General features: G+C 42.9%; 1 protein-coding gene across 4 annotated transcripts in view; it reads right to left on the reverse strand.

Moving 5' to 3' along the window:
• Positions 1-13,326, reverse strand: part of LOC103114860 (cytochrome b5 type B) — an 85,470-nt gene extending 72,144 nt beyond the window's left edge. For all 4 annotated transcript variants that reach the window (XM_060185230.1, XM_060185229.1, XM_060185228.1 and 1 more), the window contains exon 1: positions 13,050-13,326. In XM_060185230.1, the coding sequence (XP_060041213.1) occupies positions 13,050-13,211 (162 nt within the window). In that variant the 5' untranslated portion in view covers positions 13,212-13,326. The remainder of the gene's footprint in view (positions 1-13,049) is intronic.
• Positions 13,327-14,179: the final 853 nt, after the last annotated feature.

A 14,179-nucleotide genomic window follows, 5' to 3' on the forward strand; every position in this document is an offset into this window, starting at 1 on the left:
TATTGTTGTTGTTGTTGAATAGGACAGAGAAATCAAGAGAGGAGGGGAAGACAGAGGGGGAGAGAAAGACACCTGCAGGCCTGCTTCACCGCTCGTGAAGCAACTCCCCTGAAGGTGGGGAGCCAGGGGCTCAAACCTGGATCTTTACACCGGTCCTTGTGCTTTGTGCTACCTGTGCTTAACCTGCTACACTACCGCCTGACTCCCAGGTTATACAACTATTAAGTAATTAAGGTAGGAACTTTGAGCCACTAAATCAGCATCTAGTCAACAGAATTCTATTTCATGACCAAAAAGATGTAGTTTATTGTTACATGTGTTGGATCCCTTGCATGAAGAAAAATATACATATATCGGAGAGGCAGGCAGTGGTGCACCTGGTTGAACATACATGCTACAATCCACAATAATCTGGGTTCAAGCACCCGGTACCACATTCAAGAGGGAAGCTTCATGAGTGGTGAAGCAGTGCTGCTGGAGTCTCTTTGTCTCCCCTTTCATTTCTGTGTCTATCCAATAAACAAAATATTTGGGGGCTGGGAAGTAACACTGCCAGTTTAGTGTACATGCTATAATGTGCTGGGACCAGAGCTCAAGTCCTTGGTTTCCACCTGCAAGGGAAAGGCTTCACAAGTGGTGAAACAGTGCTGCAGTTTTCTCTTTCTCCTCTATTTCTTCCCCTTCCCCACCAATTTCTCGGTCTCAATACAATAAGTAGTAATAAATAAAATAAAAATATATTGTTATATCTTATAGACTAAAAATTTTCTTAAAGTCTTTTATTTTGTATAGAGACAGAGAAATAGAGGGAAGGGCACAGCACTGCTTCAGCACTCATGAAGCTTCCCCCTATAGATAAGGATAGAGGGGCTTGAACCCAAGTCCCTTCACACTGCAGCCAAGTGTGCTCAGCCAGGTGCACCACCACCCAGTCCCGTGACTAAATTTCCAAATTATTAGTGTCTTTAAAAGACACTAATAATGAAATGACTCAGTGGGGGAAGCAATTACAGAGGCCAGACCTTCAACCTTCTGCAACCCACAATGACCTTGGGTCCATACTCACAGAGGGTTAAAGAACAGGAAAGCTATCAAGGGAGGGGATGAGATACAGAGTTCTGGTGATGGGAATTGTGTGAAGTTGTACCTCTTTTATCCTATAGTTTAGTCAATGTTTCCTTTATATAAATAAAAAATTAAATAAAAAAATAATGAAATGACAAATAGTCTGATAGTAAAATATTAATTACATATATATGAAAGCACATTCAGAATACATAAAGAGTTTCAGGTCAGTATTGAGAAAACAAACCAATTAAAAAGTGGGCAAGACTAAACAACTTCTGTAAGACAACTTACAAAAATATATATAGCTGGTCAATAAGACCATGAAGATAATCAAAATCATCAGTCATCAGAGAAATGCTAGTTAAAAACATAATTAGGGTTATGCATGTACAAATTGTTATGCATGTACAAACTATTGTATTTACTGTTGAATGTAAAACATTAATTCCCCAATAAAGAAATAAAAAAAAAACATAATTAGGGGGTGGGAGTATAGCATAATGGTTTTGCAAAGAGACTTTCATGCCTCAGGCTCTTAAGTCCCAGGTTCAGTCCCCCACACCGCCGTAAGCCAGAGCTGAGTGGGTTAAAGGCACATGGCGCGAAGTGCAAGGATCAGCGTAAAGATCCCAGTGAAGCAGGTCTGCAGGTGTCTTATCTTTCTCTCCCTCTGTCTTCCCCATCTCTCTCCATTTCTCTGTCCTATCCAACAACAACTGACATCAATAATATGTCCACACAAAGATTTGTACATGGAAATTCACAATATGTCTTCTCCATAAGAAAAAGAATAGCAAAAACCTACATGTCAAGCTAACAGTTGGACAAACTAATTTTAGCATATTAAACTAATGAATGAAAAACAATAATATTGTAACTCTAACCTGGGTACCACAAGGCAGCAGGTATTTATTTACTATATGTACTGTGGTATCCCTTCTTTGCTCTTCTCCCTCTCTCTTTTAAATTGAAAAGGGCCTGGGGAGACAGAATAATGGTTATGCAAAGACTGAAGTGCCTGAGACATCAAAGGTCCCCAGCTCAATCCCTAGGCACCACCATAAGCCATGCACTGGTTAAAAAAAGGGGGTGGGGGTTGGTAGCACAACTGGTTGAGAGCACATGTTACAATGCTCAAGGACCAGGTTCCCACCTGCAGGGGAAAAGCTTTGGGAGTGGTGAAGCAATGCTGCAGGTGTCTCTCTGTCTCTCCCTCTCTATATCACCCCCTTCCTTCTCAGTTTCTGGCTATCTCTATCCAATAAATAAATAAAGATAATTTAAAAAAAAAAAAGACCAAGACTGTTCATGCACCACACTGTTGTAAATAATCCACTGCTCATCACCAGTTAGCAGTCAAAAAAGAACCTTTTTCCTCACATTTAATGAGCATATTACAGATGTTTATACACACCATCAAAAGAACTTTTGAGTTCACAAGGAACCCAAATATTGAGCCTGCTTACATATCTCAGCTTCTTCAGGTGGTTTTAAATTGAATGATTTCTGCAATCTCCTGTGTCATGTAACATGATTTGACTCGATCAATGCCTTTGTCGTCATCAACTTCAGTAGGCTTCCCTAATCAAGAAGTTTTACTGAGATAAAATCACAAGCACACAACTTCATGAACCATTACTGGCAATGATGTTCTTATAGATCATTGTTACTTCAGCAACTTTTCACAATCTTGACACAGTTACATAAGTAAAAAAGTAAAATAAAGAGAAAATGCAATTTGGGGGGGGGGCAGGTGGTGGCACACATGGTTGAGCACACATGTTGCAAGGCTCAAGGACCCAGGTTCGAGCCCCCAGTCCCAACCTGCAGGTAGAAAGCTTTGCAAGTGAAGTAGTGCTGACGGTGTCTCTCTGTCTCTTTCCCCCTCTGCCTCCCCCTTTTTGTCGACTCCTGGCTATCTCTGTCCAATAAAGAAATTAATTTAATTAAATTATTAAAAAATTTTAACGCAGTTTGGTGTTCCATCTTCACCTTGTTTGTTTTTTGTTTGTTTGTTTTTTCTATTGGGGAATTAATGTTTTACATTCAACAGTAAGTACAATATTTTGTACATGCATAACATTCCCCAGTTTCCCATATAACAATACAACCCCCACTAGGTCCTCTGAATCCTTCTTGGACCTGTATTCTCCCCACCCACCCACCCCAGAGTCTTTTACTTTGGTGCGATACCATCTTCACCTTGTAAAACCTCCAAAATGAAACCAAACTGCTCAGTTTTTAAAAATGAAGCTAGAACTGTCACCTGTCAAATTATACAGCATAACACACATGCAAATGGCTCTATTACTCCCCAAAATGAACTAGTGTCATCTGCTACCAAAAAAAAAAATGTGTCATGACTTTTCCAACAACCCATATGTTCATAGCAGCCCAAACTTGGAAGCAACCCAGATGTCCAACAACAAATAAGCAAATAAGAAACTGTGGTATAGGGGCTGGGCGGTATTGCAGTGTGTTAAGCGCAGGTGGCGCAAAATGTTAAGGACCAGCTTAAGGATCCTGGGTCTGGCTCCCCACCTGCAGCGGGGGGTAGGGGGGTGGGATGTTGCTTCACAGGCAGTGGAGCAGGTCTGCAGGTGTCTATCATTCTCTCCCCTTCTCTGTCTTCCTCTCCTCTCTTCATTTCTCTCTGTCCTATCCAACAACAACAACATTGATAACAACAGCAACAATAATCACAAGATGAAACAAGGGCAACAAAAGGAGGAGGAAAAAAAACCTCCAGGAGATTCGTGGTACAAGTACCAAGCCCCAGCTATTAACTCTGGAGGCAAAAAGAAAGAAATTGTGGTATAATTAATACATACATATATATACATATATATATATATATATATATATATATATATATATATATGTATGTATATATATATATGCAAAATGGAATACTACTCAGCTTTCTTCACCCTATCTTGGATGAAGCTTGAAGGAATCGAGTTAAGTGAGATAAGCCAAAAAGAGAAGAATAAATATGGGATGATCTCACGCAGAGGTGGAACTTAAGAAACAAGAACAGGGGGCCGGTCGGTAGCGCAACAGATTAAGCGCACATGGCACAAAGCACAAGGACTGGCCTAAGAATCCCAGTTCAAGCCCCCAGCTCCCCACCTGCAGGGGGGTCTCTTCACAAGTGGTGAAGCAGGTCTGAGGGTGTCTATCTTTCTCCGCCTCTGTCTCCCCCTCTCTCTTGATTTCTTTCTGTCCTATCCAACGACTAGAGCAATAACCACAATAACAAAATAAATAAATATTAAAAAAAGAAATACAGACAGAAACGAGAACAGAAAGGGTAAACACAAAGGGAAACTTAGGCTGAGCTTGGTGTATTGCACCAAAGCAAGGGACTCTGGGGAAGGAAGGGGAGACATGGGGAGGGTAGACTTTGGGGTCCTGGTGCATGATGGTGGAAAAGACTCTAAGTCAAAACATTAAGGTGAATGTTCTGCAGACACCTATCAAAGTGAGATGAGCTCTTTTACCCAGGTATCAACAACTATATTCTAAAGCCACCAATAAAGTTATTTTTTTTTTTAAAGTTTTAACTGAAACAGGTTGAAAGTGTATTACTGTTGGGGAGGGAGATGAGCTTTGTTACTTTTTTGCTACGATCATAAAATACTATAATTTTTGTGATTTTTCTAAACTACTATACAGTAGAAAGATAAATGTGCACTCTCCTGTTGAGGTTTTGATTTTTTTTCTTTTTAATGTGGTGTCAGGGGATGAGTCCAGAGCCTCTCATGCATGAGCAATAGGGACTACCAAGCCACCTCCCAAATCAATTTTTTTTTTATTCTCTATTTTGATGGGTACTGGGGGAGAAAGGGAAAGACACCCAAGCACTGCTCCAATGTCCATGGAGATCCTCTGGTGCTGTCCATGATGCTCTTATGTGATGCCTGGAGCCAAAACCAGGAGCTAATACAACATAAAGCATACACTCTTTCCACTGAGCTAATTCTCAGGCCCCATGTTTCTAATTTTTCATTCATGTCAATAAATGAGCCCAATATCACTGATGCAAAATTGTAAACATAGGAGGCTAGGAAATAGCTCTCATTGACAGAATGCACACCTTACCATACATGAGGCCCTGGGTTCAAGTCCCAGTACCACATGAGAGACCCATGGATAACCCTGCAGGAGCTCCATGTATGGTTGGTGCACGCTCACTCTCTCTCTCTCTCTCTCTCCCCCAATCTGTATAGAAAAAAAAAAAAATCAAAATGTTGGGCCTTGGAGGTCACTAGTATTGCACATGTGGGAGGCCAAATTTAATCTTTAGTATCACATTTTAAAAATGTAAATTAAAAAATAATAATAATAATAAAATAAAAATGTAAATTAGCAGAGAGTCGGGCAGTAGTGCAGCAGGTTAAGCGCAGGTGGCACAAAGCACAAGGACCAGCATAGTCCTGGCTCCCCACCTGCAGGGGAGTCACTTCACAAGCGGTGAAGTAGGTCTGCAGGTGTCTATCTTTCTTTCCCCCTCTGTCTTCCCCTCCTCTCTCCATGTCTCTCTGTCCTATCCAAAGACGACATCAATAACAACAACAATAATAACTACTGCTGGGGCATTATGCAGATACAGTCACATCTGCCAAGCTGGCCCCTCAGGCTAGTGCCAGTCTGCGAGAATTGGGACATTCTCGGAGTGCCTTTCCCAACCAATCATGTCCTGACACGGCACTCCTGGCTGTTGCCCTATAAAAAGCCCTCCTACTTCCGTCTCTCTCTCTCTTCCTCCCTCTCCCTCTCCCTCTCCCTTTCCCTCTCTCTCTGTTTTTACCTCAGTGGTTAGACGCAAGGGAGGGGGTGCAGGAGATGGCCATTTTTGGCTAGCTCCACGTGGCCCGCACCGCTGCACTCTGACCCAACCCTGAGGTGACGGGGAATAAAGAATTGTGTTCCCTCTTCGCTTTGGATTCTCTTTTCCTCTCTCCTCTGCATCCCGCCGCCACAAAGCCACAAAGCCACAAACTACAACAAACAAGGGCAACAATAGGGAATAAATAAATAAATAAATAAAATGTAAATTAATGCTCCAGAAGATGGTACAGTGGCTAAGGCATTGACTCTTAAGCATGAGTCCCGAGTTCAATCCCCAGCAGCCATGTACTAGTGATGTCTAGTTCTTTCTCCTCTTTCTCATTAATAAATATTTTTTTCAAAAAATGTAAAATTAGGGAGTCCAGCGGTAGCCAGCAGGTTAAGCACACGTGGCGCTAAGCGCAGGGACCGCCATTAAGAATCCGTGTTCCAGGGAGTCGGGTGGTAGCGCAGCGGGTTAAGCACAGGTGGCGCAAGTGCAAGGACCGGGGTAAGAATCCCGAGGCCCGGCTCCCCACCTGCAGGGGAGTCGCTTCACAGGCGGTGAAGCAGGTCTGCAGGTGTCTTATCTTTCTCTCCTCCTCTCTGTCCTCCTCTCCTCTCTCCATTTCTCTCTGTCCTAGCCAACAATGACAACATCAATAACAACAACAGTAATAACTATAGCAATAAAACAGCAAGGGCAACAAAAGGGAATAAATAACTATTAAAAAATTAAAAAAAAAAAAAAAGAATCCCTGTTCCAAACCCCAGCTCCCCACCTGCAGGGGAGTCCTTCACAGGCAGTGAAGCAGGTCTGCAGGTGTCTTTCTTTTCTTTTTTTTTTGCAGGTGTCTTTCTTTCCCCGTCTCTTCCCCTCTTCTCTCCATTTCTCTTTCCTATCTAACAATGACATCAATAACAACTACAATAACTACAACAATAAAAAACAAGGGCAACAAAAGTGTTGTATGCTTTACATTGGGTTCTAGTTCTCCCCCACCGAGAGAATTAGATCAGTCCAGTTAATTTCGAGGGCCCACTTGGCCCCGCCCCTAGGGACCCGGACAGAGTTTCAGAGTTCGAGAGTTGGAGAGGGTTCCTGAGTTGGAGGGTAAGAGGGAGTACTAGTGCTGCCGCAAAGAGACAGCAGAGTTCTGTTTGGTGATTAGTTTGTCTTAGTTTATGAATCGTTCCTGAATAAAGAAATACAGCTTCCCTGCCCAGCCGTTGTCTCCGCGTCTCTGTTACCCGCCCGTGAAGCCAACCCGCCCGGCAGGAGCCACCGAATTTTTAACAACACAAAAGGGAAAATAAATAAATATTTTTTAAAAATTTTAAATGTAAAATTAAGAGTTTGGAAGGCAGTTCTGCAGTAGAAAAATGTCCTGCACATGTGAGGTGCTGGGTTTGATCCTTAGCATCACATAAAATGGTGAAAGTGGTTTGTCAAGCTAAAAAAAAAAAATTAAAAACTTTTATAACAAAACTAATCTAATAGGGGACAGCTGTTCACTTTATCATTATATCATTCAAACTCCAGTATCACACTCAAAAATTTCAAATAAATAGCAATATATATAGAATATTAAAAAATGGAACCACTTTTTTTTTAATGAATTCCAGTTAGTATGGGTGCTCCCACTCAAGAGTCTTTGCTTAAAGAATAGGGGTACTGGGCAATGGTGTACCTGGTTGAGCACACAGGTTACCATGTTCAAGGACCCAGGTTCAAGCCCCTGCTCCCACTTGCAGGGGGAAAGCTTCCCAAGTGATGAAGCAGGGCTGCAAATATCTATTTTCTCTCTCCCTCTTAATGTCTCTTTAGGAAATGAAAAGGAAATGAAGGGAAAAAGGAAAATATGGCTGCCAGGAGCAGTAGATTTCTAGTACAGGCACAGAGCCCCAGGGACAACCATGATAGCAACAAAAAATTTTTTTAATAAATAAACAGAATCTGAACAAACTATTTTATTTCACTGTCAACTGTAAACCATTAATCCTCCAATAAGGAAAATTTTTTAAATGTAAAAAAGAAGAGTAGTTGCTAGGTGTTCAGAGGCAGGCAGAAATAAGATTTTAAAGACTGTGAAAACTGTTCTGTATGATACAATGGTACAATACTTGTCACTATATTTATGACAAAGTCTATGCAATGTATAATAAATATCAAGAGTGAACTCTGATGTGTGTAAAAAAAACAATCATTGATAAGTCCCAGGTTCACTTTTAAAAAAGCAAATTTAAAAGGTCAGTTAATTTTGTTAAGGAAGTTGAATTTTTACTCAACTGTGAACTGACCATCAAGGTTAGAGTGACCTCAGTGCCCACATACAACAAAGACTCCATAAAAATTCAGAAAAAAAATCATTGAACAGAAATGACAACAAACAGGAGTTATGGGGCACTGCAACATAGGGAAGACCTGATTCCAGAAAATAGCTGCAGCATTACATTATTTAGAATATCTGATCTTCAAAACAGAAACTATAAGACATGTTCTTAGGGACCAAGTGGTGGCCCCTAAACAAGAATGGGGCGGGGCTAGATAACATAATAATTATGCAAAGAGACTCTCATGCCTGAGGCTCCGGAAGTCCCAGGTTCAGTCCTCTGCACCACCTTTAGCCAGAGCTCTGGTATTTCTGTCTCTCTGTATTTCTCTAAAAATTAAATGTAAATTAATTAATTAATTAATTAAAAAGAGGGAGTCTGGCGGTAGCGCAGTGGGTTAAGCGCACGTGGCACAAAGCCCAAGGACCGGCAGAAGGATCCCAGTTTGAGCCCCCCGGCTCCCCACCTGCAGGTGCATCACTTCACAAGCAGTGAATTCGGTCTGCAGGTGTCTATCTTTCTCCCCCCTCTCTGTCTTCCCCTCCGCTCTCCATTTCTCTCTGTCCTATCCAACAACCTATCCAACAACGACGATATCAATAACAGCAATAATAACTACAACAATAAAACAAGGGCAACAAAAGTGAAACATTTTTAAAAAAGAAAGAAAAGAATGTATGGCCCCATCCCTAGAAAAAGTCAATAAAAACTCTCCTTCAGAAATATAGAGTTTTATAGATCAAGAACTTTTCTTTTTTATTATTTATTCACTCATTTGATAGAGACAGATTGAGAGGAGTCAGAATGGGAGAGAAAAGAGACATCTACAGCACTTTGCTTCATTGCTTGTGAAGCTGCCCCTTTCAAGTAGTTACCTGCAGCTTGAACTAAGGTCCTTGTGTAAAGTAGCAGTAGCATGTGCATTCTAATAGGCATGCCACCACCTGGCCCCTAAGAACTTTTTTATTTCCTGTTTCAACTATACAGCCCCATTCAGCGGTCATCCACAGTAAGAGGTGAACTGGTTATTGGTTTAAAGCTGCAACTGACTCTGACATGGGTACACCATGAGAAGTTCACAAAGAAGGGCCTGCCATAAATCCATCAGCATGCTTAAGAAACTAATTTTAAAGTTGGAGCCCCAAAGTGATTTCAGATTTGAAAGAAAAGGATGAAAACTGATGTAAGTTTCCCCCATTTCTTGCAGAACTTGTAGGGCAAAAACTTTGGTATCATTCTTGAATATGTATTTACTTCCCAAATCCAGTGCATCAAATACCTACAACACATTCAAAATCTAACACTTCTCACTAACCCCACGGCCACCACCTTGGTCCATACCACCACCTCTAGCCTGAATGACTTAACAATATCCTTTAATCAGGCTCTACAAGCTGCTCTCTCAGAGTGATACCATTCAACTGTTTTGTCACATCATGTAGCTCTTCTACCTAAAATCTGCAACTTCCCTGGTAGGCACATGAACTAGAGTAATAACTACTAAAGACTGAATTAGGGGGTTAGGTGGTAGCACAATGGGCTAAGTGCACATGGTGCAAAGCACAAGGACCAGCTTAAGGCTCCAGGTTTGAGCCCCCACTGCCCACTTGCAGGGGAGTTGCTTCACAGGTGGTGAAGCCAGTCTGCAGGTGTCTGTCTTTCCCCCTTTCCATTTCTCTCTGTCCTAGCCAACAACAACAATAATAACTACAAGAATAAAACAACCAGGGCAACAAATGGGAATAAATATTTTAAAGGCTGAATTATTTTAAAATAATTTATTATTGAACCTGAAGCCCCAGGTTCAATCCCTTGCACCACGATAAACCAGAGTTGAGCAGTATTCTGGTTTAAAAAAAAGGGGGGGGATATATAATTGATTGTGTGCCCAGTATAAACTTTAACACACTACAACCTATAACAAAACTGACTATGGCATAAACACTAAAAGACATAACTAGGGCCAGAAGTTTGAAGTACAGGTGTCATGCTCGTTTGATTTGACTTGGTGATTTATTTGGGAGGGTTCAGAATGTTATTATCAGGAATTCACATGGAAAACATTTTCCCATCTCTAGACCTCCAAAATAACCTATTAAGTCATACTAAACAGGTACATTCTACTTTCAGATAGCAAAAGAAACTTGTTTTTTTTTTCCTTTTATTGCCCTTGTTTTATTGTTGTAGTTATTACTGTTGTTGTTATTGAAGTCACCTTTGTTGGATAGGACAGAGAGAAATGGAGAGAGCAGGGGTAGACTGAGAGGAGAGAAAGACAGACACCTGCAGACCTGCTTCACCACTTATGAAGTGACTCCCCTGCAGGTGGGGAGCCGGGGGCTCCAGCTGGAATCCTTATGCTAGTCCTTGCACTTTGCGCCACATGCGCTTAACCTGCTGTTATGGCCCAACTCTCAGCAAAGGAAAATTGTAATGCTGCTGTACAGACAAAAGAAATCAAGGGGGCGGGGTAGACAGCACAATAGTGATGCAAATGTGGTCAGGGAGGTGGCTCAGTGATAAAGCTTTGGACTCTCAAGCATTAAGTCCCAGAGTTCAATCCCAGGCAGCACATGTATCAGAGTGATGTCTGGTTCTTTCTTTCTCCTATATCTTCCTCATAAATAAATAAAATCTTAAAAAAAAAAAAAGTTGCTCAACAACTTGTTTGGCTTCGTATGTTAACTCTCTTTTCAGTCACCAGGTTCCAAATGTCATCAGGATGCCGGCCAGGCTTCCCTGGACTGAAGACCCCACCAATGTGTCCTGGAGCTCCGCTTCCCCAGAGACACACCTTACTAGGGAAAGAGAAAGGCAGACTGGGAGTATGGACCGACCAGTCAATGCCCATGTTCAGTGGGGAAGCAATTACAGAAGCCAGACCTTCTACCTTCTGCAACCCATGACCCTGGGTCCATGCTCCCAGAGGGATGGAGAATGGGAAAGCTATCAGGGGAGGGGGTGGGATATGGAGAATGGGTGGTGGGAATTGTGTGGAATTGTACCCCTCCTACCCTATGGTTTTGTTAATTAATACTTTCTTAAATAAAAAATAAAAAAATTAAGTGATGCAAATAAACTCTCATGCCTCGGGCTCTGGTAAAAAAAAAAAAAAAAAAAAAAATCAAGGGAATCTATCTAAGCCACTTTGCTGTCACCAAGCAGCTATACAAGCAGTCTGTTTTTTCCCTTTTCTTTATTTTAAATGCAGGAGGAAGGGGCAGGAAGGTAGCATAACAGTTATACAAAAGACTCATACCTGAGGCTCTGAGGTCCCATATTCAGTCCCCAGCACCACCAACAACTAGAGCTGAGTCCATTGTTCTCATTAAAACAAATAAATATATATTTGTAGTAAATAATAAGTTAATAAAGAAATGCAGTACCAGGAATTGACCCCAAGACCTCACATGCTAGGGTAACTTCCCAGTCCCCTGAACCTGTTTTGTTTTGTTTACCAGAGCAGGGCTCAGCTCCAGCATATGGTAGTGGGGAGAGCTGAACTAGGGACACTGAAGCTTCAGACAGGAGTCTTTTTGCATAACCAGTACACTATCTCCCCTGCCCTGAACCTGTTTTTGTACCACAGTTAAAATAAGGGTCATGGGAGAGGCAGCATACTGGTTATGCATACAGACACTCATGCCTGAGGCTTCAAAGTCTCAGGATCAATCCCCTGCACCACCATAATAAGCCAGAACTGAGAAGGAAAAAAAAATTTTTTTAAATAAGGGTTACATGGTCCGGGAGATAGCTCATATGATAGAGAACTTTTTTTTTTCTTTTCTTCTTTTTTTTTTTTTTTAACCAGAGCACTGTTCAACTCTGGCTTATGGTGGTACAGGGGATTGAACCTGGGACTTTGGAGCCTCAGGCATGAGAGTCTGTTTGCATAACCATTATGCTATCTACCCTATGCCCCACATTTTTTCATAGTGATGAAAATTTCTCAATTGGGGTTGTGCTTGTATGAGTGAATACATTAATCAAAACTCACCAGATGGGGGGGGTAGATAGCATAATGGTTATGCAAAGGAACTCTCATGCCTGAGGCTCCAAAAATCCAAGGTTCAATGGCCCCCACACACACCACCACCACCACCATAAACGAGAGCTAAGCAGTGCTTCGGGAGAAATAAAAATAAAACCTACCAGCTTGTGCACCTGGAATGGCTACCAATTCGTGGTATCTAAATTACAAATTAATAAGATCAGCTTCAACAAATTAGACGTCTATCCTGTTTCCTTCAACTAATACACACACACACACACACACACACACACACACACACACACATTCAGTTGCACGATGGGATCTACTCGTGACCTTCAGGTCACAAAGCCAACTCAGATGAGGGGGGAAAAAGAAGCCAGCAGGTGAGGGCTGGGGGTTGGGGGCTAGAAGGAGCCTCAACTTTCTCAAGAAATATCAATGTCGGAAAGCGATATTGCTTCAGTAGACACAGAAAGGAGTGCAGGTTAGGACCCCTACACACCGAGGATCCAAGGACTCCAAGCTGTTGACTTATGTGACCTTGAGAGTCCTCAAGCAGCCTGAGGGCTCAGTTTCTCTTTCTGCAAAATGGGGCGGCTATGGCCTTTCTTTCGTTTAGCCTAAGCACCCAGCAAGTGCTCGGTACAGGGCAGCACATGGGCATCACCCGAGGAGCCAGCAGCCTGTGCTGAGAGGCAATGCACGCCGACCCCGCAGCCCTGCCGCCCGAGCCTGAGGGTCGCGTCCCGCAGCCGGGTCTCCCTTCCCGCCGCCCAGCCCTCAGCCTGCAGCTCCCGGGGCCGCACACCCCGGAGCCCACCTCGTTAAGGAAAGGGGTGATATCGTAGACTCGCCCGTGGATCACCAGCCATATCTCCTTCGAGGAGTTGCGCTTCGCCACCTCCTCCAGACGATAATAGGTGACAGACTTCGCCACCCCTTGTCCTTTCCCATCGCTGCCGCTAGCTCCCGTGGACGCCATCACGGCCGCAACCTCTCGCTTCTAATTACTACACCGGTTGCCGCCGCTAACTTCCCCGAGGTGGACACCGCGCTCAGGCCTCCCCCGGCTTCCGTAACTAGTGTCCACAAGGCCCACGGACGGCTCCTGGCAACAGCCAATCACGCTCCCAAATAGTTCTTGGTTCTTTTTCTTTTCACCAATGAAACGAGGGATTCATTTCCACAGCCGGCCCCCTCCTCGCCCCATCCTGGGGCGTAGGCCTGGTTCGAGGTCCCACTGACCAATCAGGGCCACCCATCGCATCCGATCTCGCCAACCAGATTCCGTGATTTTGGAACCGCGCCTTGTAGTGCGGAGTAGAGCGGTGTCAGCTGCAGGCTCTTTCTTGTCGCCTGTGGGACATTAGACCGAAGGGGCCTCAGTGCTTTCTGCTTCCCTTTCCCTTCCCCCCCCTCACCCCCCAGTATCATTAAGTTTCGGGTTTTGGACTTGGCTTTGCAGGCTCTGGGCTCTGAGCTGATTGCATGACCTCACCAGCTAAATGGGCTTGAAGGCCTCTGCCTGATAGAGGAATGTAGCTGGTTAATTGGGAGAATTCATCAGCAGAATGCTTGGACATAGTGATAAATAGATGAATGAAAAACAATGTTAGAAAAGGCGAAACATAATTATTATGCAAACAGATTCTCATGCCTGAGGCTCCAGAAGTCCCAGGTTCAATCCCCCGCACCACCATAAACCAGAGCTGAGCAGTGCTCTGATTTAAAAAAAAAAAAAGTAACAACAGAAAAGCCAGGGAAAAAATGGGTCCGTGGCCTTAGTACCGAGATGGAAGAGTAGAGGATGGAGAATCTCAAATTTCCACCACTATTGGGAATCTGATTTTATTACACAGTCTCTGTAAATTTGGAGGAAGGTCATCTGGTATTTGACTATTTATTTACTTTTTGTTGTCCTTGTTTTATTGTTGTAGTTATTATCGTTGC

Source organism: Erinaceus europaeus, chromosome 2 (genome assembly GCF_950295315.1).
Source record: "Erinaceus europaeus chromosome 2, mEriEur2.1, whole genome shotgun sequence".
NCBI classification, from domain to species: Eukaryota; Metazoa; Chordata; class Mammalia; order Eulipotyphla; family Erinaceidae; genus Erinaceus; species Erinaceus europaeus.